Source organism: Balaenoptera ricei, chromosome 8 (genome assembly GCF_028023285.1).
Source record: "Balaenoptera ricei isolate mBalRic1 chromosome 8, mBalRic1.hap2, whole genome shotgun sequence".
NCBI lineage: Eukaryota > Metazoa > Chordata > Mammalia > Artiodactyla > Balaenopteridae > Balaenoptera > Balaenoptera ricei.
This window is the reverse complement of record NC_082646.1, coordinates 96,872,182-96,899,717: the sequence shown is the minus strand read 5'-3', so window position 1 is coordinate 96,899,717 and position 27,536 is coordinate 96,872,182. Positions and strand designations below refer to the sequence as shown.

General features: G+C 36.1%; 1 protein-coding gene across 2 annotated transcripts in view; it reads right to left on the bottom strand.

The window, feature by feature from the left end:
• Nucleotides 1-27,536, bottom strand: part of TTC17 (tetratricopeptide repeat domain 17) — a 140,737-nt gene that overhangs the window by 90,699 nt on the left and 22,502 nt on the right. For both annotated transcript variants that reach the window (XM_059931412.1, XM_059931413.1), the window contains exons 3-10: nucleotides 17,687-17,856; nucleotides 16,437-16,548; nucleotides 16,076-16,207; nucleotides 5,393-5,502; nucleotides 4,671-4,815; nucleotides 4,091-4,230; nucleotides 2,488-2,648; nucleotides 918-1,030 (exon numbers count right to left, since the gene is read on the bottom strand). In XM_059931412.1, the coding sequence (XP_059787395.1) occupies nucleotides 918-1,030; nucleotides 2,488-2,648; nucleotides 4,091-4,230; nucleotides 4,671-4,815; nucleotides 5,393-5,502; nucleotides 16,076-16,207; nucleotides 16,437-16,548; nucleotides 17,687-17,856 (1,083 nt within the window). The remainder of the gene's footprint in view (nucleotides 1-917; nucleotides 1,031-2,487; nucleotides 2,649-4,090; nucleotides 4,231-4,670; nucleotides 4,816-5,392; nucleotides 5,503-16,075; nucleotides 16,208-16,436; nucleotides 16,549-17,686; nucleotides 17,857-27,536) is intronic.

Sequence of the window (27,536 nt, the reverse complement as noted above, 5' to 3'; positions counted from 1 at the left end):
AGCTGGCTCACAAAAATCATAGGGAGCTTTTGGTCTCTATTACTACTTCTCCTCCTAAACGGCCTCTAAATTTTTATTTCTTACTCTTTCCCAATGTAGTCTGGGTTTTTCCAAATTAAAGAGTTCTAATTTTCCATGGTTTGTCTTCCTATAGAAGCTGTCCTGATCTCTTATTTTAACTGCTTATTGCTAGAAATTTCTGTATCTATGATTAAGGAACATGATGGGTTTTCTATAGGATAGGATAAATGTTATTTTATTTCCAGTATCCTTTTGGATGAAAATTGGACTCTGGTTGTGTTTACTGTCTATATCAGCATCAGTTACATGCTATCTGGTATCATTATATTTATGTATTATTTCTTCCCAACTAGATAGGCTAGGATTTTATGTATGTGTATGACTGTGTGTATATGTGTATCTACCTGCGTGGACATATACAGAGACAGAAAGAAAGAGAAAACATGCACACAGCAATGCACTTAATAGACGTTTTTTGTAGATGATCATTTTGATGACGTTTTTGGTTGAAGCAACATAACTGGACTGATGACTTCAGGAAAGAGCACGGCTACTCTTTCCCAAATTTTAAATTATAGGTCTTACTAAAGTAAGTTAAAAGGGGAGGTAAAGGCTTTGAGTCACAGACCAATTCTAGCTCTCTTGGAAAAGAAGAAAAGAATTAAACACATATGAAAAGAAAATATAGCCAGTACTTTGGGAAACAAAAATGTCATTCATGGAGTAACTGAGTACTCTCTATAAAATCTGACTTCATAAACATAACAGATACTCAAAACCTTATATGATGGTCACACATTTTAGAGATCAATTATATAAGGAATTAAGGGGGGGAAGTGATATTACTCTTAGATATGTAAAAGTTTATAAGAACTAGAAGAGACTAAGAAAAAGACCTGAACATAGTCCACATTTTCAAAGATATCACCACGATGGTAGCGCACAGGTTGGTCCCACTGGCAATGTAAACTATGCTGCTGGTTGACCAGACGGCATATCTGATGATTTCCTGGAATAAGAAAGGAAATTTAAATTGATGAAAAAGATCAGCAATGCCAACATGATTTTCTTAGTCTAAGTCGTGTAGTATCAACTCTGTACTCTTCAGAGCCTAGCAGAGTACTTACAGAGGGGAAACTTATCCAGGGGAAATCTCATTAATGGTTAATTAAATTAAATATTCTAAAGAAGCCTGTTTCTCCACCTATAAAACAAATGGGCTCCACTAAATAATCAGTGAGGTTCCTTCTGGCAATTGCATTCCATGACTGTAAAATCTATTGATTAAATTGTTTTAAGACTTTGCCCATCTCTCTGGAGAAAATATATGTATATGTGTGTATATATATATATATATAAGCGCTCTGGTTGCATTTCAGTACTGATTGAGCAAGTAAATAATCCCAAGGACTGAACATACTCTTTACACTAAAAATAGCAAAGAAAACTTGTCAGGTGGATTGTAAAACGGACCGTAAACGTTCACAGCTAAGAGTCAAAGATCAAGAGGCTGTACAGACCAATATATTTACCAAGGGAGAAGGATGTAATATAAGGGATTCTATTCATTTATTCTTTGGTGTCAAGTTGTCATATCTGCTCCCATAGGGTTTAATCAGAAATGAAACATTCTGGATACAATCAAATCACTAATATCCTGTCAACGCAAGTTCCTTTAGACCAGTGGTTCTACTTTGGGGTCACAGACTGTACGAGATTTTAATAAGAGCTACATACCGTCTTACCAGAAAAAAAATTGTGCATATACACAATACTATGTATAATTTTGGGGAGGATTTCAGAACCCCCTGAAAGTATTCCACTGATTATTTTCCTATTTGAGACAAAGTCTAGTCTAAAATCTTACTTGTAAAATAAAACATTTGTTTTTAATGGGGCAAAAAAAAAGGAGAACATTTAGCCTTATTGCCACTGTTGGCTGAAAAGTGTGGATGTTTTGATTCTAGGGTGTGTCTAGCTTGCGTTAAATTGGTGTAGGGCCATGTTACAGTGTGTTTTCAGACTAGCAACAACAGGCATCAAATAGGATTTTGTTAGAATAACAGAATCTCAGGCCCCAGCCCAGACCTACTGAATCAGAATCTGCATTTTAACAAGATCTCCAAGAGATTGATATGCATACCAAAGTCAGAGAAGCATCAATGTAGGCCATAGAGGGCAAACAAACTGTTAAGACTCTTAGGATACAAAAGATTTGGTTTTTACTTTAAAATTTGGTTTTTAGTTTAAAAATTTGGTTTTTACTTTTTACTAAAAAAAAGTTAGAAGGATCAAACCAGCTCCTCAGGCCTGCTGGTATACCTGTAGTAATGATTTCATTTTAAGACTGAGAGAAGTCATAAGCACAATTTTATACTGCTTTATGGTACATGAAAGTTATGAAAGTAAAGCACACTAGAAGTGAATTTCCTAACCTGTCTTCAATTACTTGGAATCAGTACTTACCTAATTGTGCCTCTTTTGCCATCTGTGTCTCATGGATGATATTTCTTAAGATTTGCTCTTCCTGAATCAGCTTATGTTTTTCTAGGATCTCCTGCTGTCTCAGGTAGTGGTCATGTTGCTTTTGATATTCTTTCAACTCATTCAGTGTTCGCTGGAGGGATCTTAACATTTTTTAATAACAGGAAAAAGTTACAGAGCTTTAAAATTATGGATTTTTAAACCCACTTAAATACATAGATTTTCTGGTTCTCAGCAAAAATTGCTAGATTTTGACTTTTAACATACAATCATTGTATCACAAGTTCAAGAACAATGGGGCTAAATAAATACTATTGTTTTATTAAAATTTTGGGGAAAAAAGATGGATGTGAAATTCTTCCCATAAACACAACAATTAATGACATTAAATGGTGTGTTAGACTCTTCAGGTGCCAGATAAGATACATAGCAATAAATAATACTATAAAGCTTTATACATTTAACAAGTCTATTTCCCTCCACAAAGACTGTGTCAGTTCCACGGACATTCAAAGCCTCTCTAGAATCTTCCTTTTCACCTTTTCCTTTGATTCTACCTAAAGACAAGGTTAAGAGAAGAGGCCACAATGCCTTGCTCTTGCACTCTAGCTTCTTGGTTTACAGATTTGAGGAAAAATCCACAGAAACTGATTATAAAGGAATATTCCCTACCACTTGGTATCAATAAATCAGCTGCTTGATTATATTTAGTCACGAAAATCTTATTGCCTATTACACTGTTAACATATGGAGATTTAATAGCTGCACAGATTGTATAAGAAGAGCATAATATTGGAAGAAACTCAGCCAGGGCAAGTTCTAATCAGGTATAACAAAGCCAGGCATAAACAAGCTGTTATTCTTTCCTTTTTACTACATTAGGCTTTTAAACAGATTGGAAAATAGGCAAAAGTTTAATGAAATCCAAATCTCCACTTAATTCTATAATAATCAAAGTACACTCAAAACATTAAGGCTAATTCTATAAGAGTTGAACAATTCACTTCTGAGTTATGTCAAGTTCCTTTACTGGCCCTATTATTTATAGAATTAAATACAGGATATTTTTTAAGTATACTACAAGGACCAAGTACAACAGAATTCCATTACTGTACAACTTACACAAATCTGATTAAAATGTGGGCCAAATAATCTCTCTCAACATCACTTAACCAACATAACAAAAGCCCAACCTTAGAAGTCAAAGGAGAGAAAGCTCAAATGTAGCATGCGCAAGTGATTTTACTGACAGTGTATTCTATGGAAATAAAAATGTAATCAATAGAATTACTGAGCATCTGGCAGCACCCCCTCCTCCATCTGACTTCATACAAGTAATAGATTGTCAATATTGTTAAGACTTAGATGACGGCATTTACTGTAAATATGCTCTAGTTCCTGGAATCCTTTATACAACCACTGACTTGTGCTAAACCTCCTGATTGGAGAAAAAGGACAGGACTAGCATTAGTGAAAAGGTGTTTTTCTTAATTCTAATGAACAAATTAACACTGGTATCACCCTACACAAGTCTAACCTAAGGTTCTACAGTGTTGGTGCTTCAGTAATTTTTTCTCCTAGTTACCTATGTTGAGCTTCCAATTTCTGCTCGAGTTTTTGCTGACACAGGACAGCATGCTTCCTCTTTATAGCTTGCTCAAACCCAGGTTTAGCCTGCAAAGCATGGTCATAACAGAGCACTGAGTGGTTATACTCCCCAAGCATCTGAAGAGACAAAAACAAACACACACACATACACAAACACAGGGGGAAAAATGTTAGCCTGGTTGTATCCGTCCAAATCCCCTTATGATTTATGAGATCACACCAAATCTCATACAGTGAATATTATTTCGATCAGTAGTCAAATCTCCATAACATGAAGCAATGCTATATAGGATGGTTCAATTGGAAGTACTGCTATTTTAAGAAGAGTATGTAAAAGGAATATAATATTCGTGTCAATTTAATTATTTTCTTTCTTGTGAAGAGGCTAAAACACTTATGATTCATTATTGCGATGAAGTTTTTTTCCCTTAATTTCTTCATTTCTATCCCCTTGTTTGGACCAAAAGAAGGGAAAAGGGTATTTTTTATTGGAAAAAAAGAAAGAAAGAAAGAAAACAGCAACTGGATTGGTTCCTGTAAAAAAAAGTTGTATTTACCGCATATATATTTCCTAAAGTGTAATAGCTAGTGAAGAAGTCACTGTCGTCCAGAGCTGCGTGGACCACGACAGCAGCATCAGCAGAGAAGTGTGCTCTGTGCAGAACATTCGCCAAGTTGACCAGGGCAATGTCTTTATTGTGCCTAAAAGAGAAGGGAAGATGTAATTAGATGTCAGGAAAGAAGCATGTGCTCCACAATTGCCTATAACTACCTGACAAGGGCAAATTACATTCAAAGTTATTGAGCTTAGGAAAATAACTTTGAGTTTACTTACAGATGGAGAAAATAATTTAAGAAAATCCTAGTGTTTAATTTTACGTAATTGATGGTGCTTACTCAATCTGATAGCTACAAGTTTTGCCACAAAAATAAGGTCTGGCAGAGATTTTATGCTTTTAAAATATATTTAGGGCTTATATTTGCTTTGAGAATAACTTAATTTATGATAGTTCCTCCAACCAATTTCCTTAGTTTCAAGTCTCAAGTGAATCAGAGGGCATCTACATTATATATTTTTCCTTAACAGAAATCAGAAGTATGTTATGCCATTATCGCTTTGAACTCTTTGACATCTATCATTTTTGTGATGGGACTAATTGCAACAGGGATGGAGGAGAATGTAAGCACAACACAATGCTTCTTCTTCTTGTTTTTTATGTATTTTAACAGTCCTGAGTTACATGGAAAATCAGGAGGTCCAGAAGGGGAGGAATCCTACCTGGATGAGAAGTGAAGTGCTCGCATGGCACATTCCACTACTTGATACGGCTCATTCTTTATTCTCCAGTAAAATGAAGCCATGTTATATAGTACCCACGAGGAAGAGTTCTAGAAATTAAACAAATAAAATGACAACCAAATGTAACTCAAGATAGTTTCTTCAATTCAGAATGTTCAAAATGAGCACCTTTACACTCTGTCTGGTCTGAAACTGATGAAGAAAACCAAGACTTATTACAGTAGCGACAAAGCAGAGGACAAAGTACAAATAAACTATCCCTGTCAAGAGAGCATGCTGATCATTAGCTGATCAGGTGTATTAAGGTGTGATCTAAACAGAGAGACTGTCCAACCCCAGGCTATCTAACAATGGGGAAATAAAGCCGAAAAATCCCACCAAGTGGTCACAACTTGGGCCTTGTTTCAGGACTTTAGAAGTCAGGATCTAACCTACTTAGAAATGCTAGTTGTTCTAACATTAAATTCCTGAAATTAACATATTGCAAAGTTTCCTATTTATTTAACATCTGAATGAAGGTATGTATGTAAACAAATGAAAGGCTTATGCTTTTGTGAAAGGTAAACTTTTGTCATTTTCTCATGTGTGTTCAGAAACTAAGTCAGACCTTTACATTGCTAAAAAGTAAGTCTTTAGTATGTAGTAATAAGTGCATTATTTAGTCAAATTAAACAGAAGTTCAGATAGGTTTTCTCCTTTTGTGGCTTGGATTTTTTTGTCCCCCAACATATACTAAATTTCAACCACATAGAGGTCATAAGATTAAACCGAATCATGTCAAAAACTCAATGTACGTAAGTTTAAACCCAAGAAAGAAATATCAAATTCAGCATGGAAAAAAAGTCATAAAGTTTAAGATAAAATGGGAAAAACATATGACAGCCAACACTTAATATCATTAATGTGTAGCTACCTCATTAATATTCTAAACAGAGAAACAAAAAACCAAAAGAACAAGGGCCAAAAACTTGGACAATTCAAAAATATGAAACAATGACTACTTAGCAGGTGAAAAGATATAAAAGTTAACAACAACAACAAAAGAATTAAAGAGATACAAGTTTTCCTTTTAAAAATTGGCAAAGATTAGAAAGAATGCCAGTATTCACTATTGGCTACAGTGTATGCTAACTTCAGATATTAAGTGTAGAAATATTAGGTTAGTACAGCATCGCTGGGGGACAATTTGACAATATGCATTTGAAAAGCCTTAAAAATGTGATTATCCTTTCATCCCCAAATTTCACTATAAAAATTTATCCTATGAGAATAAAGTTTTAACTATAAAGATGTGTAAAAATAAAACTCCAAAAATATATCATAAAACAGCAATTATCTGTGACTTTTTAAATTATAATTTTTAATTTCCCTTTTTTTTGATTTTTATATAGCTTTTCTTTTTTTAGAAGGACCGATTATTTTATTTTAAAAAGTTATCTTTAAGACTAAAACTAGTATGGGACTTCCCTGGTGGTGCAGTGGATAAGACACTGAGCTCCCAATGCAGGGGGCCTGGGTTCGACCCCTGGTCAGGGAACTAGATCCCACATGCATGCCGCAACTAAGAGTTTGTATGCCACAATTAAGGAGCCCTGGAGCCACAACTAAGGAGCCCTGGGGCTGCAACTAAGGAGCCCACCTGCCGCAACTAAGACGTGGCAAAACCAAATAAATAAATATTAAGAAAAAAAGAGTAAAACTAGTATAATTCTTTATTAATCATCCTTAAGTATTCTATCTTCAAGGAAAAAATATGATTCTTGAGTGTTGCAACGAAAGATTTCAGCACTAAGTGTAGCTGGTTACGGAATACTATATTCTTTCACACTTGACTTATGACTTAGGCTTCAGTCTCCTTTTTAGTAGCCTTTTGAGAAAGTTTCCTTTAAATCAACAAATGATTTTTAATCTCTTATTTTTAAATCTTATATTGTGAATTGGGACAAAAAGATTAATTAAAAATTCTACATGATCCTCCTGCCAATGCAGGGGGCACGGGTTCAAGCCGTGGTCTGGGAAGATCCCACATGCTGCAGAGCAACTAAGCCCATGCACCACAACTACTGAGCATGCGCTCTAGAGCCTGCAAGCCACAACGACTGAAGCCTGCGTGCCTAGAGCCTGTGTTACACAACAAAAAGAAGCCACTGCAATAAGAAGCCCACGCGTCGCATTGAAGAGTAGCTCCCACTTGCCTCAACTACAGAAAGCCCATATGCAGCAACAAAGACCCAACGCAGCCAAAAATAAATAAATAAATAAATTTATTTTAAAAAATACACAAATAAAAAATAAAAATTCTGCATGACTACTAAAAGCATCATGATAAGCAGAATACTCTACTCATCATAGTATATTCAAAGAGAAAAATAAATCTTTAAATAAAAATCTGTAAGATTTCTTGCCGCCGGACCAGGGATTAAACCTGTGTCCCCTGCCTTGGCAGGCGGATTCTTAAGCACTGCACCACCAGGGAAGTCCCTAGATTAATTTAAGGAGAGGGCAGACAGCAGAAGCAAGAAGAACTACAATTCTGTAGCCTGTGGAAGGAAAACCACATTCACAGAAGGACAGACAGACTGAAAAGACAGAGGACTTTGTACCAGATGAAGGAACAAGATAAAACCATAGAAAAACAACTAAATGAAGTGGAGATAGGCAACCTTCCAGAAAAAGAATTCAGAATAATGATAGTGAAGATGATCCAGGACCTCAAAAAAGAATGGAGGCAAAGATCGAGAAGATGCGAGAAATGTTTACTGAAGACCTAGAAGAATTAAAGAACAAACACTTAGAAGAATTAAAGAACAAACACCTAGAAGAATTAAAGAACAAACAAACAGAAATGAACAATACAATAACTGATATGAAAAATACACTAGAAGGAATCAATAGCAGAATAACTGAGGCAGAAGAACGGATAAATGACTTGGAAGACAGAATGGTGGAATTCACTGCTGTGGAACAGAATAAAGAAAAAAGAATGAAAAGAAAGGAAGACAGCCTAAGAGACCTTGGGGACAACATTAAACGCAACAACATTCACATTATAGGGGTCTCAGAGGGAGAAGAGAGAAAGGACCTGAGAAAATATTTGAAGAGATTATAGTTGAAAACTTCCCTAACATGGGAAAGGAAATAGCCACCCCAAGTCCAGGAAGCACAGAGAGCCCCAGGCAAGATAAACCCAAGGAGAAACACGCCAGGACATATAGTAATCAAACTGACAAAATTTAAAGACAAAGAAAAATTATTGAAAGCAACACGGGAAAAATGACAAATAACATACAAAGGAACTCCCGTAAGGTTAACAGCTGATTTCTCAGGAGAAACTCTACAAGCCAGAAGGGAGTGGCATGACTTATTTAAAGTGATGAAAGGGAAGAAGCTACAACCAAGATTACTCTACCCAGCAAGGATCTCATTCAGATTCGATGGAGAAATCAAAAGCTTTACAGACAAGCAAAAACTAAGAGAATTCAGCACCACCAAACCAGATCTACAACAAACGCTAAAGGAACTTCTCTAAGTGGGAAACACAAGAGAAGAAAAGGACCTCCAAAAACAAACCCATAACAATTAAGAAAATGGTAATGGGAACATACATATTGATAATTACCTTAAACGTGAATGGATTAAATGCTCCAATCAAAAGACACAGGCTCGCTGAATGGATACAAAAACAAGACCCATATATATACTGTCTACAAGAGACCCACGTCAGACCTAGGGACACCTACAGACTGAAAGTGAGGGGATGGAAAAAGATATTCCATGCAAATGGAAAGCAAAAGAAAGCTGCAGTAGCAATACTCATATCAGACAAAATAGACTTTAAAAAGAAGAATGTCACAAGGGACAAGGAAGGATACTACACAATGATCAAGGGATCAATCCAAGAAGAAGATATAACAATTATAAATATATATGCACCCAACATGGGAGCACCTCAATACATAAGGCAACTGCTAACAGCTATAAAAGAAGAAATCAACAGTAACACAATAATAGTGGGGGATTTTAACACCTCACTTACACCAATGGACAGATCATCCAGACAAAAAATTAATAAGGAAACAGAAGCTTTAAATGACACAATTGGCCAGATAGATTTAATTGATATTTATAGGACATTCCATCCAAAAACAGCAGATTACACTTTCTTCTCAAGTGCACATGGAACATTCTCTAGGATAAATCACATCTTGGGTCACAAATCAAGCCTCAGTAAATTTAAGAAAATTGAAATCATATCAAGCATCTTTTCTGACAACAATGTTATGAAATTAGAAATCAGTTACAGGGAAAAAAACGTAAAAAACACAAACACATGGAGGCTAAACAATACGTTACTAAATAACCAAGAGATCACTGAAGAAATCAAAGAGGAAATCAAAAAATACCTAAAGACAAATGACAATGAAAACACGATGATCCAAAATCTATGGGACGCAGCAAAAGCAGTTCTAAGAGGGAAGTTTATAGCAATACAAGCCTACCTCAAGAAACAAGAAACATCTCAAATAAACAATCTAACCTTACACCTAAAGGAACTACAGAAAGAAGAACAAACAAAACCAAAAGTTAGTAGAAGGAAAGAAATCATAAAGAGCAGAGCAGAAATAAATGAAATAGAAACTAAGAGCACAATAGCAAAGATCAATAAAACTAAAAGCTGGTTCTTTGAGAAGGTAAACAAAATTGATAAGCCATTAGCCAGACTCAACAAGAAAAAGAGGGAGAGGACTCAAATCAATAAAATTATAAATGAAAAAAGAGAAGTTACAACAGACACCACAGAAATACAAAGCATCCTAAGAGACTACTACAAGCAACTCTATGCCAATAAAATGGACAACCTGGAAGAAATGGACAAATTCTTAGAAAAGTATAACCTTCCAAGACTGAACCAGGAAGAAATAGAAAATATGAACAGACCAGTCACAAGTAATGAAATTGAAACTGTGATTAAAAATCTTCCAACAAACAAAAGTCCAGGACCAGACGGCTTCACAGGTGAATTCTATCAAACATTTAGAAAAGAACTAACACCATCCTTCTCAAACTCTTCCAAAAAATTGCAGAGGAAGGAACACTCCCAAACTCATTCTATGAGGTCACCATCATCCTGATACCAAAACCAGATAAAGATACCACAAAAAAAGAAAATTACAGACCAATATCACTGATGAATATAGATGCAAAAATCCACAACAAAATACTAGCAAACAGAATTCAACAACACATTAAAAGGATCATACACCATAATCAAGTGGGATTTATCTCAGGGATGCAAGGATTCTTCAATATATGCAAATCAATCAATGTGATACACCATATTAACAAACTGAAGAATAAAAACCGTATGATCATCTCAATAGATGCAGAAAATGCGTATGACAAAATTCAGCACCGATTTATGATAAAAACTCTCCAGAAAAGTGGGCACAGAGGGAACCTACCTCAACATAATAAAGGCCACATACGACAAACCCACAGCAAACATCATTCTCAATGGTGAAAAACTGAAAGCATTTCCCCTAAGATCAGGAACGAGACACGGATGTCCACTCTCGCCACTATTATTCAACATAGTTTTGGAAGTCTTAGCCATGGCAATCAGAGAAGAAAAAGAAATAAAAGGAATACAAATTGGGAAAGAAGAAGTAAAACTGTCACTGTTTGCAGATGACATGATACTATACATAGAGAATCCTAAAGGTGCCACCAGAAAACTACTAGAGCTAATCAATGAATTTGGTAAAGTTGCAGGATACATAATTAATGCACAGAAATCTCTTGCATTCCTATACACTAACAACGAAAGATCAGAAAGAGGAATTAAGGAAACAATTCCAATCACCACTGCAAGAAAAAGAATAAAATACCCAGGAATAAACCTACCTAAGGAGGTAAAAACCTGTACTCAGAAAACTATAACACACTGATGAAAGAAATTAACGATGACACAAACAGATGGAGAAATATACAATGTTCTTGAATTGGAAGACTCAATATTGTGAAGATGACTATAGCACCCAAAGCAACTTACAGATTCAATGCAATCCCTATCAAATTACCAGTGGTATTTTTTACAGAACTAGAAAAAAAAATCTTAAAATTTGTATGGAGGCAAAAAAGACCCCGAATAGCCAAAGCAGTCTTGAGGGAAAAAAAACCGAGCTGGAGGAATCAGACTGCCTGACTTCAGACTATACTACAAAGCTACAGTAATCAAGATAATATGGTATTGGTACAAAAACAGAAATACAGATCAATGGAACAGGATAGAAAGCCCAGTGATAAACCCACACACCTATGGTCAACTAATCTATGACAAAGGAGGCAAGGATATACAATGGAGAAAAGACAGCCTCTTCAGTAAGTGATGCTGGGAAAACTGGACAGCTACATGTAAAGGAATGAAATTAGAACACTCCCTAACACCATACACAAAAATAAACTCAAAATGGATTAGAGACCTAAATGTAAGACCGGACACTATAAAACTCTTACAGGAAAACATAGGAAGAACACTCTTTGACATAAATCACAGCAAGGTCTTTTTTGATCCACCTCCTAGAGTAATGGAAATAAAAACAAAAATAAACAAATGGGACCCAATGAAACTTAAAAGCTTTTGCAAAGGAAACTACAAACAAGACGAAAAGACAACCCTCAGAATGGGAGAAAATATTTGCAAACGAATCAATGGACAAAGGATTAATCTCCAAAATATATAAACAGCTCATGCAGCTCAATATTAAAAAGACAAATAACCCAATCAAAAAATGGGCAGAAGATCTAAATAGACATTTCTCCAAAGAAGACATACAGATGGCCAAGAAGCACATGAAAAGCTGCTCAACATCACTAATTATTAGAGAAATGCATATCAAAACTACAATGTGGTATCACCTCACACCAGTTAGAATGGGCATCATCAGAAAATCTACAAACAATAAATGCTGGAGAGGGTGTGGAGAAAAGGGAACCCTCTTGCACTGTTGGTGGGAATGTAAATTTATACAGCCACTATGGAGAACAGTATGGAGGTTCCTTAAAAAACTAAAAATAGAATTACCATATGTTCCAGCAATCCCACTACTGGACATATACCCAGAGAAAACCGTAATTCAAAAAGACACATGCACCCCAATGTTCCTTGCAGCACTATTTACAATAGCCAGGTCATGGAAGCAACCTAAATGCCCATCGACAGACGAATGGATAAAGAAGATGTGGTACATATATACAATGGAATATTACTCAGCCATAAAAAGGAACGTTATTGGGTCATTCATAGAGACGTGGATGGATCTAGAGACTGTCATACAGAGTGAAGTAAGTCAGAAAGAGAAAAACAAATATCGTATATTAACAGATATATGTGGAAACCTATAAAAATGGTACAGATGGACTGGTTTCAGGGCAGAAATTGAGACACAGATGTAGAGAACAAACGTATGGACACCCAGGGGGGAAAGCGGCTGGGGGTGGGGGTGGTGGTGTGATGAACTGGGCGATTGGGATTGACATGTATACACTGATGAGTATAAAATTGATGACTAATAAGGACCTGCTATATAAAAAATAAATAAAATTAAATTAAAAAAAAAGAAAGATTGTAAAGGGCTTCAAGAGGTCATACTGTCCATCACCCTACCTCAGCTGTGCTGTACATACTGTAACAGTATTAGAAATTTAAGATGACCTCCTTTATACCTGACCAACCTGTTAATTTTTTTTTAACACACTGACTCCTATTTTCAATTGATGTTTAATTTGTATTATATTCACTACCTTTCAATTTTTCTCCCTTATTGGTTTAGGAAACTTTTAAAAAATCTTCACAAACACAGCCATTTTATTATGTTAAAAGTTTTAATGTTTTGATTTCCAACTGTCATCAGCAAAGTTTTAATATATTTCACAGACAAAAAACAAAAAAACAAAAAGATACATGCACCCCGATGTTCACTGCAGCACTATTTACAATAGCCAGGTCATGGAAGCAACCTAAATGCCCATCGACAGACGAATGGATAAAGAAGATGTGGTACATATATACAATGGAATATTACTCAGCCATAAAATGAACGAAATTGGGTCATTTGTAGAGACGTGGATGGATCTAGAGACTGTCATTTAGAGTGAAGTAAGTCAGAAAGAGAAAAACAAATATCGTATATTAACGCATATATGTGGAACATAGAAAAATGGTACAGATGAACCGGTTTGCAGGGCAGAAATAGAGACACAGACGTAGAGAACAAACATATGGACACCAAGGGGGGAAAGTGGCGGTGGGAGTGGTGGTGTGATGAATTGGGAGATTGGGATTGACATGTATACACTAATATGTATAAAATAGATAACTAATAAGAACCTGCTGTATAAAAAATAAATAAAATTAAATTAAAAATTAAAAAAAGATTTCTCATAAAATGTCCTCTCAAATCTAAAAATGTTCAAATGTCACTATTAATTATTCTCTCTCTTTGGAACACATTTTTTCCCTTGGCTCTTAGGATATCACATCCTTCTGGACATCCTTTGGATCTTTTCTGCTGGCCCTTCCCCCTCTGCTTGATAGATAATGTAGGAGGACCCAGGACTTCTTCTCAAACTTCACTCTTCTCCAGATGACCTATGTAATCCCACGGCTACAAATACTCCCTACTTAACAATTATTCTCTATCTATATACCCAGCTCTGACCTCTACTGGAATTCCAGACTCATATAGGTATTTCAGATTTAACTTGACCAAAATAGAACTCTATCTTATCTTCTCTCACCCCAACCCTGCTCCTCCAAGTTGCTCAAGCCAAAAATTAAGGAATTACCCTTGATTTCTCTTTTTCTCTCATTCACCATATCTAATTAATCAGCTTCTAAACTTCTAAACATTTCCTGAAATAGTTTAAGTTCCTTCATTTCCACTACTAACCATTCTAGTCCAAACCATCTTCATTTCTCTCTTGAATTACTGCACTAGCCTTCTAATGGTCTACTTCCAATTTTGGCCTCCTTTAGTCATTTCTCCATATAAGTTTGAGAGTGTACTTTTAAAAGTACTAATTAAATTATGTTACTCCTCTGCTCCAGCTTCTCAGCACACTTGGAATAAAATTCAAAGCCCTAACTTTGGCTTTCAGAGCCCTACATAGTCTGGCCCTGGCCTACTTCTTTGGCTTCATTCCCTATCATCCTCCCCTTTGCTCACCAAGCTCCAGCCATACTGACCTGAATTTAATTACATAACACTTGTTATATACTGAATGTGTCTCTAACCATTCATATATGGACGCCCTAACCCTCAATGTGACTATATTTGAAGATAGGGCCTCTGAAGAGGTGATAAAGGTTAAAAATACAATAGGGCCAGTCCCCTTATAAGAGGAAGATTTATCTCTCTTTCTCTCCCTCCCTCCCTCCTTCCCTCCCTCCCCATGTACACCCTGAGAAGAAGCCATGTAAGGACACAGCCAGAAGGTGGCCATCTACAGGCCAGAAAGAGAGTCCTCACCAGGAACCGAATCAGCCAGCAACATGATCTTGGACTTTCCAGCATCCAGAACTGTGAGAAATAGATTTCTGTTGTTTAAGCCACACAGTCTGTGGTATTTTGTGATGGCAGCCTGAGCCAGCTAATATACTACCAAGCTCATTAAGGCTTCAGGGCCTTTGCTCATTCTTCAGCCTAGAATGCTCTTCCTTGATCTTTGACTTTTGGTTCCTTCTTGTCTTCAAGTATCAGCTTAAATTTCATCGTTCCAGAGAGGATAACCCCAACTGCTCAACCTAAAGAAGCCACCCAATTACCCTCTATTTTAATTTTCTATAGAGCATTTACCACGATGATCTACTTTCAACTAACAATTCTCTGAACGGTATCTTAAATCCCAGGCCAGTTTTTCCTTATTACTTATCAATTCTGGGGATGCAATATTTTACATTACCTTCAGAAAAACAATATGAAGCAGGTAACTTAGCTACAAAAATAATCCTATAATATATAATGCATTTGAATAAACATATAAATATATATTTGGATAAACTATATATAAATGTTACAATTACACATTTTACTTAGTACCACTATAATAGTGCTTAGAAACTAGCCTGCATTTTACGAATCTCCGTAGGCACAGAGAAGAGCAAAAACTATTTTCTAAATTCCCACATGTTATCCTGAATGATACCTTTAAATTCTTGGGTTCTGTTACATAATTCCCCATTTCATTAGTTTAAAGTAGATGTTCCCTTAAAATTACATGAAGATTTTATTGTTAGTGGTGATTCTTTTTCCTGTTCAGAGAACAGAGATAATCTATATATTTCCTGTGTGTAGACATATATCAAAGACACTAATGTTAATGTTCTTTCACACTCAAAATATATAATCTAGCTTATAAGCCCTGTTGCTTATATTAGTTTATAATTTGTTTTTTCGTGAATTAGTTTAAATAAAACTTTTCAGCATCTTGTCCTGGTAAAGGGGACTGGATTATCAATGCTTCTAACTTTGAACTATACAGTTTATATTACTGTAATCATGATTTTAAATCACTCTCTAGACAAAAACAAGCTGGGTAGGTATTTTCTGAGAGAAAAATATCTTCTGTTCATCCGGGCTCTTTAAGTCATTTACGACTTACCTTCTGTAGGCCTTCATGAATGAGGTGACCTATGTCATCTATACTCCTTCCTAACCGTTTAGATAGATATGTGAAGATTGGATCTTCTTTAGGTAGTAGAGGTGCAGAAAGATTAACTCTCTCTTGTACACCCTGAAGAGAAGAAAAAATTGAAAAAAACAGAAAAAGGAGATTATAAGACATTAGAAATCACAAGTAATTTGGTATCTTATGGCATTTAATTTGAAGGAATTTTAAGAAATCGGAGATGTTTGTTAAATTATAAAGCTGTTTGGAAGGAGAGAAGAAAAAGAGTATGTATAAGCAAGAGATTAAAGAAAAAAATGAAAACAAACAAAACCCCCCAAATTTCTCTACTTACTCGCAAGTGCTGAAAAGCATGTATACTATATGGAAGTTCTAGAATTTTAGTACAATCAGGCTGCTCAGGGTCTGGAGGGACAGGAGATTCTGTGTCTATATAATCTTCAGGGCTAAAATCAAGAGGCAAAAAGTAATGAATGAATGAAAAGCAAAGACATGTCCAATTTTTCCCTAATTAAATCATATTCTCAAAGCATCTCACTTTACAACCAATATTAGTCAACATGCATACTTTTTTCATAGAGCTGTTGTTAGAGCAAAATATTTTGAGAGTTCAACTTAAAGGAGATATATCAAGAGTTAGGGAGGGCCCGGGGTTCGACCCCTGGTCAGGGAACAAGATCCCACATGCATGCCGCAACTAAAAGATCCTGCACGCTGCAACAAAGATCCCACGTGCCACAACTAAGACCCAGAGCAGCCAAATAAATTAAAAAAAAAAATGGTTAGGGAGAAAATAGGTAAGTCACAAACCGTGAAGACTGTGGACTCTGGACTTCCCCGGTGGTGCAGTGGTTAAGAATCTGCCTGCCAGTGCAGGGGACATGGGTTCGAGCCCTGGTCTGGGAAGATCCCACATGCCGCAGAGCAACTAAGCCTGTGCACCACAACTACTGAGCCTGTGCTCTAGAGCCCGCAAGCCACAACTACTGAAGCCCGCACGCCTAGAGCCTGTGCTCCAAAACAAGAAGCCCGCGCACCGCCAGGAAGAGTAGCCCCCGCTCGCCGCAACTAGAGAAAGCCCACGCGCAGCAACAAAGACCCAACGCAGCCAAAAACAAACAAACAAATTAATTAATTAATTAAAAAAAAAGACTGTGGACTTTTCAAAAGCTAATATAACACTGCTCAACTCTTTCTAGAAATGTTAAACCAGTTTACACTTCTATATAGTCTTTCTACATTTTTACCAGTTATTGATTTTTAAACATTTTTTTTCAATTTGAGAGATGAAAAATATGTCTTAGTATGCACTTATTTGATCATTACTGAGAAATATTTTTTCCACATGTTTATTCGCCATTTGCATTTTTTTTTACCATAAATTGTTCAATTTTCTACTGTGGTATTAAATATTTTTAATTGATTTGTAAGAATTTTATACATAGTACCCATTTTGAACTTTCAAATTTCAATAAAGTCATCAGTGATTGAAGCTTTTTCTCATTAGAGAAATAACTTCTAATTGTTTCAAGAAAGGTCTGTTCAGGAAGACGTACTTTATTTTTGGAAAGAGAATTTCTTTACCTGATATCTTTGCTCTCCAAAGTTATGTATGTGCCATCATACAGATCTAGGTCCCCTAAGGGTACCTTGGCTTTGATGCAGTCTGGATCCTCTTTATTATGTCTCTGTTCCAGTCCTGTATCTCTGTCCTCATTCTCTTCTATATGAATTTTTTGAGCAACTAATTGCTTCTGTTGAGAAGAAAATAAGAACACAAATGGATTTTTCTAATATTTCAACCTAGATACCATGTAAGAGAAAGGAGAATTTAATGTGTTGAACAAGTCAGAGAATTCAAAATATGCCCTGGGTTACCTTAGTTGACATAAATAAGCTTCTCAAAACAGGTGTCCATATACAGAAAGTTAACAGAACATGACATTTATAATACTGGCACATGAGTGCCTTATGATATGATCTCTGACTATCTATAAAGCTACATCTATCAACTTAACTGGCACAGAATAGCTCAGCAATTAGAAGTACCTTGAATTGTCCAAACATGTCATATTTCAGTCCTTCAAGACATCTAGTGCATTGATAGTACTACCTGGAGTGACGAGTGTTCCAGGAGAATTCCTGCCACTGAAATTTTTTTTCTAAACATACAGAGGAATTACGTAACAGCCATGTTTCCACCACCCTATCTACCTTAACATTTGGCCATACTCCAGATTTTTCTAAAAGAAAAAAAAAATAGTTGAAGCCCCTCTTAACTGCCTTTGAGATCCCTCTCTCCCTTCCAAAAGTTAACCACTATCCTGAGAATGCCCTCGTGGTCCAGTGGTTAGGACTCGGCGCTTTCACTGCCAAGGCCTGGGTTCAATCTCTGGTTGGGGAACTAAGATCCCACAAGCTGCACGGCGCGGCCAAGAGAATAAATAAATAAATAAATAATTAAAAGAACAAAAGTTACCACTATCCTGAATGTTTTATGCATCATTTTCATGTATATTTTTATAAAATATTACTATATTACCCTTATTCTCTTAAAATATTACTTTATATATATATCTATAGCTATATCTCCAAAATCAACATACACCATTGCTTTGCAAATTTTAAAATTTTATATAAATACTATCATACTGTATGTATCATTCGACAACTTTTTTTTTAACTTAATATTATATTTTTGAGATTTATGTACATTGGTCAGTATAGCTCTAAATTCTTCATTCTAATGGATGTATAAAAATGTATTTATTTTCCTGTAAACCATTAGGTTGCTTCTTTTTAAATATTTCTTGCTATTAAATGTGCTATGGTATTCTTATAAAACTGTCATTGTGTAAGAGTTCCAGTAGGGGGAAAAATAGTTCCAGTAGGGGGAAAAAGAGTTCCAGTAGGGGGCTGTATGGGATACATTTTCAGTTTATTTAGTCACCGTCAATCTGCTCTTCAAACTGGTTATAAAAACTAGAATTCTACCAACAGATTAGGATAATATCCATCTCCCCATAAACTTACCAACATTTGGTTTTGTCCTACTTCTTTTTTAAATTAAAAAAATTTTTTTATACAGCAGGTTATTAGTCATCAATTTTATACACATCAGTGTATACATGTCAATCCGAATCGCCCAATTCATCACACCACCACCCCCACCGCCACTTTCCCCCTTGGTGTCCATATGTTTGTTCTCTACGTCTGTGTCTCTATTTCTGCCCTGAAAACCAGTTCATCTGTACCATTTTTCTAGGTTTCACATATATGCATTAATATACGATATTTGTTTTTCTCTTTCTGACTTACTTCACTCTGTATGACAGTCTTTAAACCCATCCACGTCTCAACAAATGACTCAATTTCGTTCCTTTTTATGGCTGAGTAATATTCCACTGTATATATGTACCACAACTTCTTTATCCATTCATCTGTCGATGGGCATTTAGGTTGCTTCCATGACCTGGCTAGTGTAAATAGTGCTGCAAGGAACACTGGGGTGCATGTGTCTTTTTTTTTTTTTTTTAATATTTTACTTTTTTAAAAAATATTTATTTATTTATTTATTTATGGCTGTGTTGGGTCTTCATTTCTGTGCTAGGGCTTTCTCCAGTTGTGGCAAGTGGGGGCCACTCTTCATCACGGTGTGCGGGGCTCTCATTATCGCGGACTCTCTTGTTGCGGAGCACAGGCTCCAGACGCACAGGCTCAGTAATTGTGGCTCACGGGCCTAGTTGCTCTGCGGTATGTGGGATCTTCCCAGACCAGGACTCGAACCCGTGTCCCCTGCATTGGCAGGCAGATTCTCAACCACTGCGCCACCAGGGAAGCCCGCATATGTCTTTTTGAATTATGGTTTTCTCTGGGTATATGTCCAGTAGTGGGATTGCTGGATCATATGGTAATTCTATTTTTAGTTTTTTAAAGAACCTCCATACTGTTCTCCATAGTGGCTGTATAAATTTACATTCCCACCAACAGTGCAAGAGGGTTCTCTTTTCTCCACACCCTCTCCAGCATTTGTTGTTTGTAGATTTTCTGATGATGCCCATTCTAACTGGTGTGAGGTGATACCTCCTTGTAGTTTTGACTTGCATTTCTCTAATGATTAGTGATGTTGAGCAGCTTTTCATGTGCTTCTTGGCCATCTGTATGTCTTCTTTGGAGAAATGTCTATCTAGATCTTCTGCGCATTTTTGGATTGGGTTGTTTGTTTTTTTAATATTGAGCTGCATCAGCTGTTTATATATCTTGGAGATTAATCCTTTGTCCGTTGATTCGTTTGCAAATATTTTCTCCCATTCTGAGGGTTGTCTTTCGTCTTGTTTATGGTTTCCTTTCCTGTGCAAAGGCTTTGAAGTTTTATTAGGTCCCATTTGTTTATTTTTCTTTTTATTTCCAGTACTCTAGGAGGTGGATCAAAAAAGATCTTGCTGTGATTTATGTCAAGGAGTTTTCTTCCTATGTTTTCCTCTAAGAGTTTTATAGTGTCCGGTCTTACACTTAGGTCTCAAATCCATTTTGAGTTTATTTTTGTGTATGGTGTTAGGGAGTGTTCTAATTTCATTCTTTTACATGTAGCTGTCCAGTTTTCCCAAAACCACTTATTGAAGAGACTGTCTTTTCTTCATTGTATGCCTTTGCCTCCTTTGTCATAGATTAGTTGACCACAGGTGCGTGGGTTTATCTCTGGGCTTTCTATCCTGTTCCATCGATCTATGCTTCTGTTTTTGTGCCAGTACCATATTGTCTTGATTACTGTAGCTTTGTAGTATAGTCTGAAGTCAGGGAGTCTAATTCCTCCAGCTCCGTTTTTTTCCCTCAAGACTGCTTTGGCTATTCGGGGTCTTTTGTGTCTCCATACAAATTGTAAGATTGTTTGTTCTAGTTCCGTAAAAAATGCCATTGGTAATTTGATAGGGATTGCATTGTATCTGTAGATTGCTTTGGGTAGTATAGTCATTTTCACAATATTGATTCTTCCAATCCAAGAACATGGTATATCTCTCCATCTATTTGTATCATCTTTAATTTCTTTCATCAGTGTCTTATACTTTTCTGCATACAGGTCTTTTGTCTCCCTAGGTAGGTTTATTCCTAGGTATTTTATTCTTTTTGTTGCAATGGTAAATGGGAGTGTTTCCTTAATTTCTCTTTCAGATTTTTCATCATTCGTGTATAGGAATGCAAGAGATTTCTGTGCATTAATTATGTATCCTGCAACTTTACCAAGTTCATTGATTAGCTCTAGTAGTTCTCTGATGGCACTTTTAGGATTCTCTATGTATAGTATCACGTCATCTGCAAACTGTGACAGTTTTACTTCTTCTTTTCCAATTTGTATTCCTTTTACTTCTTTTTCTTCTCTGATTGCCGTGGCTAGGACTTCCAAGACTATGTTGAATAACAGTGGTGAGAGTGGACATCCTTGTCTTGTTCCTGATCTTAGAGGAAATGCTTTCAGTTTTTCACCATTGAGAATGATGTTTGCTGTGGGTTTGTCATATATGGCCTTTATTATGTTGAGGTAGGTTCCCTCTGTGCCCAGCTTCTGGAGAGTTTTTTATCATAAATGGGTGCTGAATTTTGTCAAAGCTTTTTCTGCATCTATTGAGATGATCATATGGTTTTTATTCTTCAATTTGTTAATATGGTATATCACATTGATCGATTTGCATATATTGAAGAATCCTTGCATCCCTGGGATAAATCCCACTTGATCATGGTGTATGATCCTTTTAATGTGCTGCTGGATTCTGTTTGCTAGTATTTTGTTGAGGATTTTTGCATCTATATTCATCAGTGATATTGGTCTGTAATTTTCTTTTTTTGTAGTATCTTTGTCTGGTTTTGGTATCAGGGTGATGGTGGCCTCAGAGAATGAGTTTGAGAGTGTTCCTTCCTCTGCAATTTTTTGGAAGACTTTTAGAAGGATGGGTGTTAGCTCTTCTCTAAATGTTTGATAGAATTCACCTATGAAGCCATCTGGTCCTGGATTTTTGTTTGATGGAAGATTTTTAATCACAGTTTCAATTTCATTACTTGTGATTGGTCTGTTCATATTTTCTATTCCTTTCTGGTTCAGTCTTGGAAGGTTATACCTTTCTAGCAATTTGTCCATTTCTTCCAGGTTGTCCATTTTATTGGCATAGAGTTGCTTTAGTAGTCTCTTAGGATGCTTTGTATTTCTGTGGTGTCTGTTGTACCTTCTCCTTTTTCATTTCTAATTTTATTGATTTGAGTCTTCTCTCTCTTTTTCTTGATGAGTCTGGCTAATGGTTTATGAATTTTGTTTATCTTCTACAAGAACCAGCTTTTAGTTTTATTGATCTTTACTACTGTTTTTTTTGTTTCTATTTCCTTTATTTCTGCTCTGATCTTTATGATTTCTTTCCTTCTGCTAACTTTGGGTTTTGTTTGTTCTTCTTTCTCTAGTTCCTTTAGGTGTAAGGTTAGATTGTTTACTTGAGATTTTTCTTGTTTCTTGAGGTAGGCTTGTATAGCTATAAACTTCCCTCTTAGAACTGCTTTTGCTGCATCCCATAGGTTTTGGATCGTCGTGTTTTCATTGTCATTTGTCTGTAGGTATTTTTTGATTTCCTCTTTGATTTCTTCAGTGATCTCTTGGTTATTTGGTAACGTATTGCTTAGCCGCCATGTGTTTGTGTATTTTACGTTTTTTTCGTGTAATTCATTTCTAATCTCATAGCGTTGTGGTCAGGAAAGATGCTTGATATGATTTCAATTTTCTTAAATTTACTGAGGCTTGATTTGTGACCCAAGATGTGATCTATCCTGGAGAATGTTCCGTGCATACTTGAGAAGAAAGTGTAATCTGCTGTTTTTGAATGGAATGTCCTATAAATATCAATTAAATCTATCTGGTCAATTGTGTCATTTAAAGCTTCTGTTTCCTTATTTATTCTCATTTTGGATGATCTGTCCATTGGTGTAAGTGAGGTGTTAAAGTCCCCCACTGTTATTGTGTTACTGTTGATTTCGTCCTTTATAGCTGTTAGCAGCTGCCTTATGTATTGAGGTGCTCCTATGTTGGGTGCACATATATTTATAATTGTTATATCTTCTTCTTGCATTGATCAATTGATCATTATGCAGTGTCCTTCCTTGTCTCTTGTAACATTCTTTATTTTAAAGTCTGTTTTATCTGATATGAGTATTGCTACTCCAGCTTTCTTTTGATTTCCATTTGCATGGAATATCGTTTTCTATCCTCTCACTTTCAGTCTGTATGTGTCCCTAGGTCTGATGTGGGTCTCTTGTAGACAGCATATATATGGGTCTTGTTTTTGTATCCATTCAGCGAGCCTGTGTCTTTTGGTTGGAGCATTTAATCCAGTCACGTTTAAGGTAATTATTGATATGTAGTTCCTTTGACCATTTTCTTAATTGTTTCGGGTTTGTTTTTGCAGGTCCTTTTCTTCTCTTGTGTTTCCCACTTAGAGAAGTTCCTTTAGCATTTGTTGTAGATCTGGTTTGGTGGTGCTGAATTCTCTTAGTTTTTGCTTGTCTGTAAAGCTTTTGATTTCTCCATCGAATCTGAATGAGATCCTTGCTGGGTAGAGTAATCTTGGTTGTAGTTTCTTCCCTTTCATCACTTTAAGTATATCGTGGCACTCCCTTCTGGCTTGTAGGCTTTCTGCTGAGAAATCAGCTGTTAACCTTATGGGAGTTCCCTTGTATGTTATTTGTCATTTTTCCCTTGCTGCTTTCAATAATTTTTCTTTGTCTTTAATTTTTCCCAATTTGATTACTATGTGTCTCGGTGTGTTTCTCCTTGGGTTTATCCTGTATGGGACTCACTGTGCTTCCTGCACTTGGGTGGCTATTTCCTTTCCCATGTTAGGGAAGTTTTCAACTGTAATCTCTTCAAATATTTTCTCTGGTCCTTTCTCTCTCTCTTCTCCTTCTGGGACCCCTATAATGCGAATGTTGTTGCGTTTAATGTTGTCCCAGGGGCTTCCCTGGTGGCGCAGTGGTTGAGAGTCTGCCTGTCAATGCAGGGGATAGGGGTTCGAGCCCTGGTCTGGGAAGATCCCACAAGCCACGGAGCAACTGGGCCCGTGAGCCACAATTACTGAGCCTGCGCGTCTGGAGCCTGTGCTCTGCAACAAGAGAGGCCACGATGGTGAGAGGCCCGCGCACCGCGATGAAGAGTGGCCCCCACTTGCCACAGCTAGAGAAAGCCCTCGCACAGAAACAAAGACCCAACACAGCCATAAATAAATAAATAAATAAATTTAATACTTGCTACTCTAACTAGCTCCTCTGACATCTCTCTGTATTCACTATAAAAAAAAAAAATGTTGTCCCAGAGGTCTCTTAGACTGTCTTCATTTCTTTTCATTCTTTTTTCTTTATTCTGTTCCGCATCAGTGAATTCCACCATTTTGTCTTCCACGTCACTTATCCGTTCTTCTGCCTGAGTTATTCTACTATTGGTTCCTTCTCATGTAGTTTTCATTTCAGTTATTGTATTTTTCATCTCTGTTTGTGTGTTCTTTAATTCTTCTACGTCTTTGTTAAACGTTTCTTTCATCTTCTCGATTTTTGCCTCCATTCTTTTTCGAGGTCTTGGGTCATCTTCATTATCATTATTCTGAATTCTTTTTCTGGAAGGTTGCCTATCTCCACTTCATTTAGTTGTTTTTCTGGGGTTTTATCTTGTCCTTTATCTGGTACATAGCCCTCTGCCTTTTCATCTTGTCTATCTTTCTGTGAATGTGGTTTTTGTTACACAGGCTGCAGGACTGTAGTTCTTCTTGGTTCTGCTGTCTGCCCTCTGTGTCCTACTTTTTAATTTATGTCAATCTCATGGGTATGAAATGTTATCTTGTTATAATTATTGGGGTAGACTGTATTACTATTAACAAATTTGTGCCCCTCCTTACAAAAGAATTCTACATCACCGTTCTGCTGGACTCAGATGTGACCGATATGACTTCCTTTGGCCAATGTAACATGAGAAGCATCATCTGAGCCTTCTAGAGGGAAGCATTTTTAGAGCCAGTGTGTGCTTCACCATGTTCTTTCTTTTCCCTCAGGTACTGAGAATGGCAATATCCAGGCTGTTGTAGGTATATTTCTCATATGTACTATACAGCTAAACTAAATAAGAAACCCAATCTGATTGTCTCAGTTTTAATCAGTTTGTTTAATCTGTTTATATTTATTGTGATTGCTGATCTTATGGATTTATTTCAACCATATTATTTTGGGTTTTCTGTTTATCTTACTTTTTCTTTGCTGCTTTTTTCTCATTTCCTGCCTGATACACTTTTGATACACTTTCTACATTCCCTCCCCTCCTCCTGTATCTTCTCTTTGTTTGTAGTTTTGAAAACTATAGAGTGCATTTCTATTATTTTGGTTACTGTCCTTACTCTTTTTTTGGTTAAGTTTTTCATCAGTAAATATTTCAGTATGATTCTGAAAGATTCTCTTCTTAAAAAAATAATACCACAACACCATTATCACACACAAAAAATAGTAATTCCTTAATATTAAATATCCAGTCTGTGTTCATTCTCAACTGTTTCTTCCCTCTTTATTTTAAAATACAATTTGTTTGAGTCAAAATTCAGTAAGGTCCACACACACTGCAATTGGTTAATTTGTCTCTTAAGTCTCCTTTAATCTTCCGGTTAACCCTCTATTTCCTTTTTTTTAATCCTTGTAATTTATTTGAAAAGAAATTGGGTCACTTATCCTGTAGAGTTTATTACTCTACAAGATTTTACTGACTGCATCCCACAGGTTTAACATGTTCCTCTGTCCTCTGTATTTCCTGAATACTGACAGCAGGATCCAGGGGTTCTTAACTTTTTCATGTCATGGACTTCTTTGGCAGTCTGATGAAGCCTAAAGACCCTTTCTTAGAATAATCTTTTAAATACACAGAATATATAAAATGACAAAAGAAACCAATTATAGTGAAAAGCAAATTATATTGTGGTTTGATTAGATTTATATTTCTTTTGGCAAGACTTCTGAAAGGCGGCAATATTCTTAAATTTTTAATATGTATACCTATACATTTTCCAACAGGATTTTAATTTATTCAGTAATTTTTGCCTCCTGAACATAACAAAAGAGTTAACATGCTTTAAATAATCATTGAGCATGCACCAACCCACCTACAGACTGATAATTTTATTTAGTTTTACCTTTTAAACACAGAAAATAAATAAATAAATTTAGCAACTTTTTCATCAATGTTTTTACTCACCATTACATATCCTATGCACTTCCACGGGATTTACTTTTCTTCTTGCAGAAGTACATCTTTAATTTTTTTTTTTTTAAGTGAGGGTCTGTGGTTAGTAAACTCTCTGTGTATGTCAGAAAACTGCTTTGTCCTCACTCTTGAATGATGGTTTAAGAGAATATAAAATATTATAAAGAATACAAAATTCTAGATTTAACACTTTGATGGTATTCCTCCACTGTCTTCTGGTACCTAAGAAGTCATCCAGTTGTCACTACTTTGTAGATAAACTGTATTATCTAGTCTCATGGCTTTATGTCTATGTCAATGCATAACAAATTTATCTCTCTAGCTCAGACCTTTACCCAGGAGTCCACACTAGAAGAACCAACTCCTCACTCAGTGTCTCCACTTAGATGCCTAAAAGGTATCTGAAACTTAATATACAGAAGCTAAACTCCTCCCCAGTCTACACCTCCTTCAGTCTTCTAAATCTCAGCTAACGCCAACTCCATCCAACGTCAATTGCTCAGGTCAAAAATCTTGGAATCATCCTTCACCCCCTCTCCCTATCTGTCTGTCTCTTCCCAACTACTCCATTATCAACTCCTGTGTCTAACAGTTTTGTAGTTGCTTCCAGGTTCTATCCAGATCCCAAGCCCCAAATCACATAATTTTAGTTTAGAGTTTCTACTCCCAAGTAATATTTTACCCTGAAATGGTGTTCAGTAAATTGAAGATGAAATTACTGAACCACTGGATCGTTTGGTTTGTTTTTTGGTCATTAGGTTTTGTTTTTTCTTCCTGCTTTTTTTTTTTTTTCCACCAGACTCTTTTCAAGCTCCATCCTAGTCTTCGAGCAGTAGTGAATTTGGTTATCTTCCTTTATCTTGCACGAAATATTGTCATCCCCTTTATTCCATAGAAATGAACCACCAGACACCAGAGCCTGTTCCTGGCCTTTGAGACCAGCAGGTTTACAGTTTCAGCTACATTCTCAACTTAGTGTTTTGTTCCATTTCTGGTCTATGGAGATATTTCTGTTGTGTTTAGGCCTGACTATATTTTATTTTGATTTCTGTTTTGTTTTTTATCTGTCATTGCTACGTATATGAAGCAGGAGTGAAAACTAAGTACTAAGTATAGACTCATTACACTACCTTAACCAAAAATTGGAGTCAATATTTTTCATTTGCATTT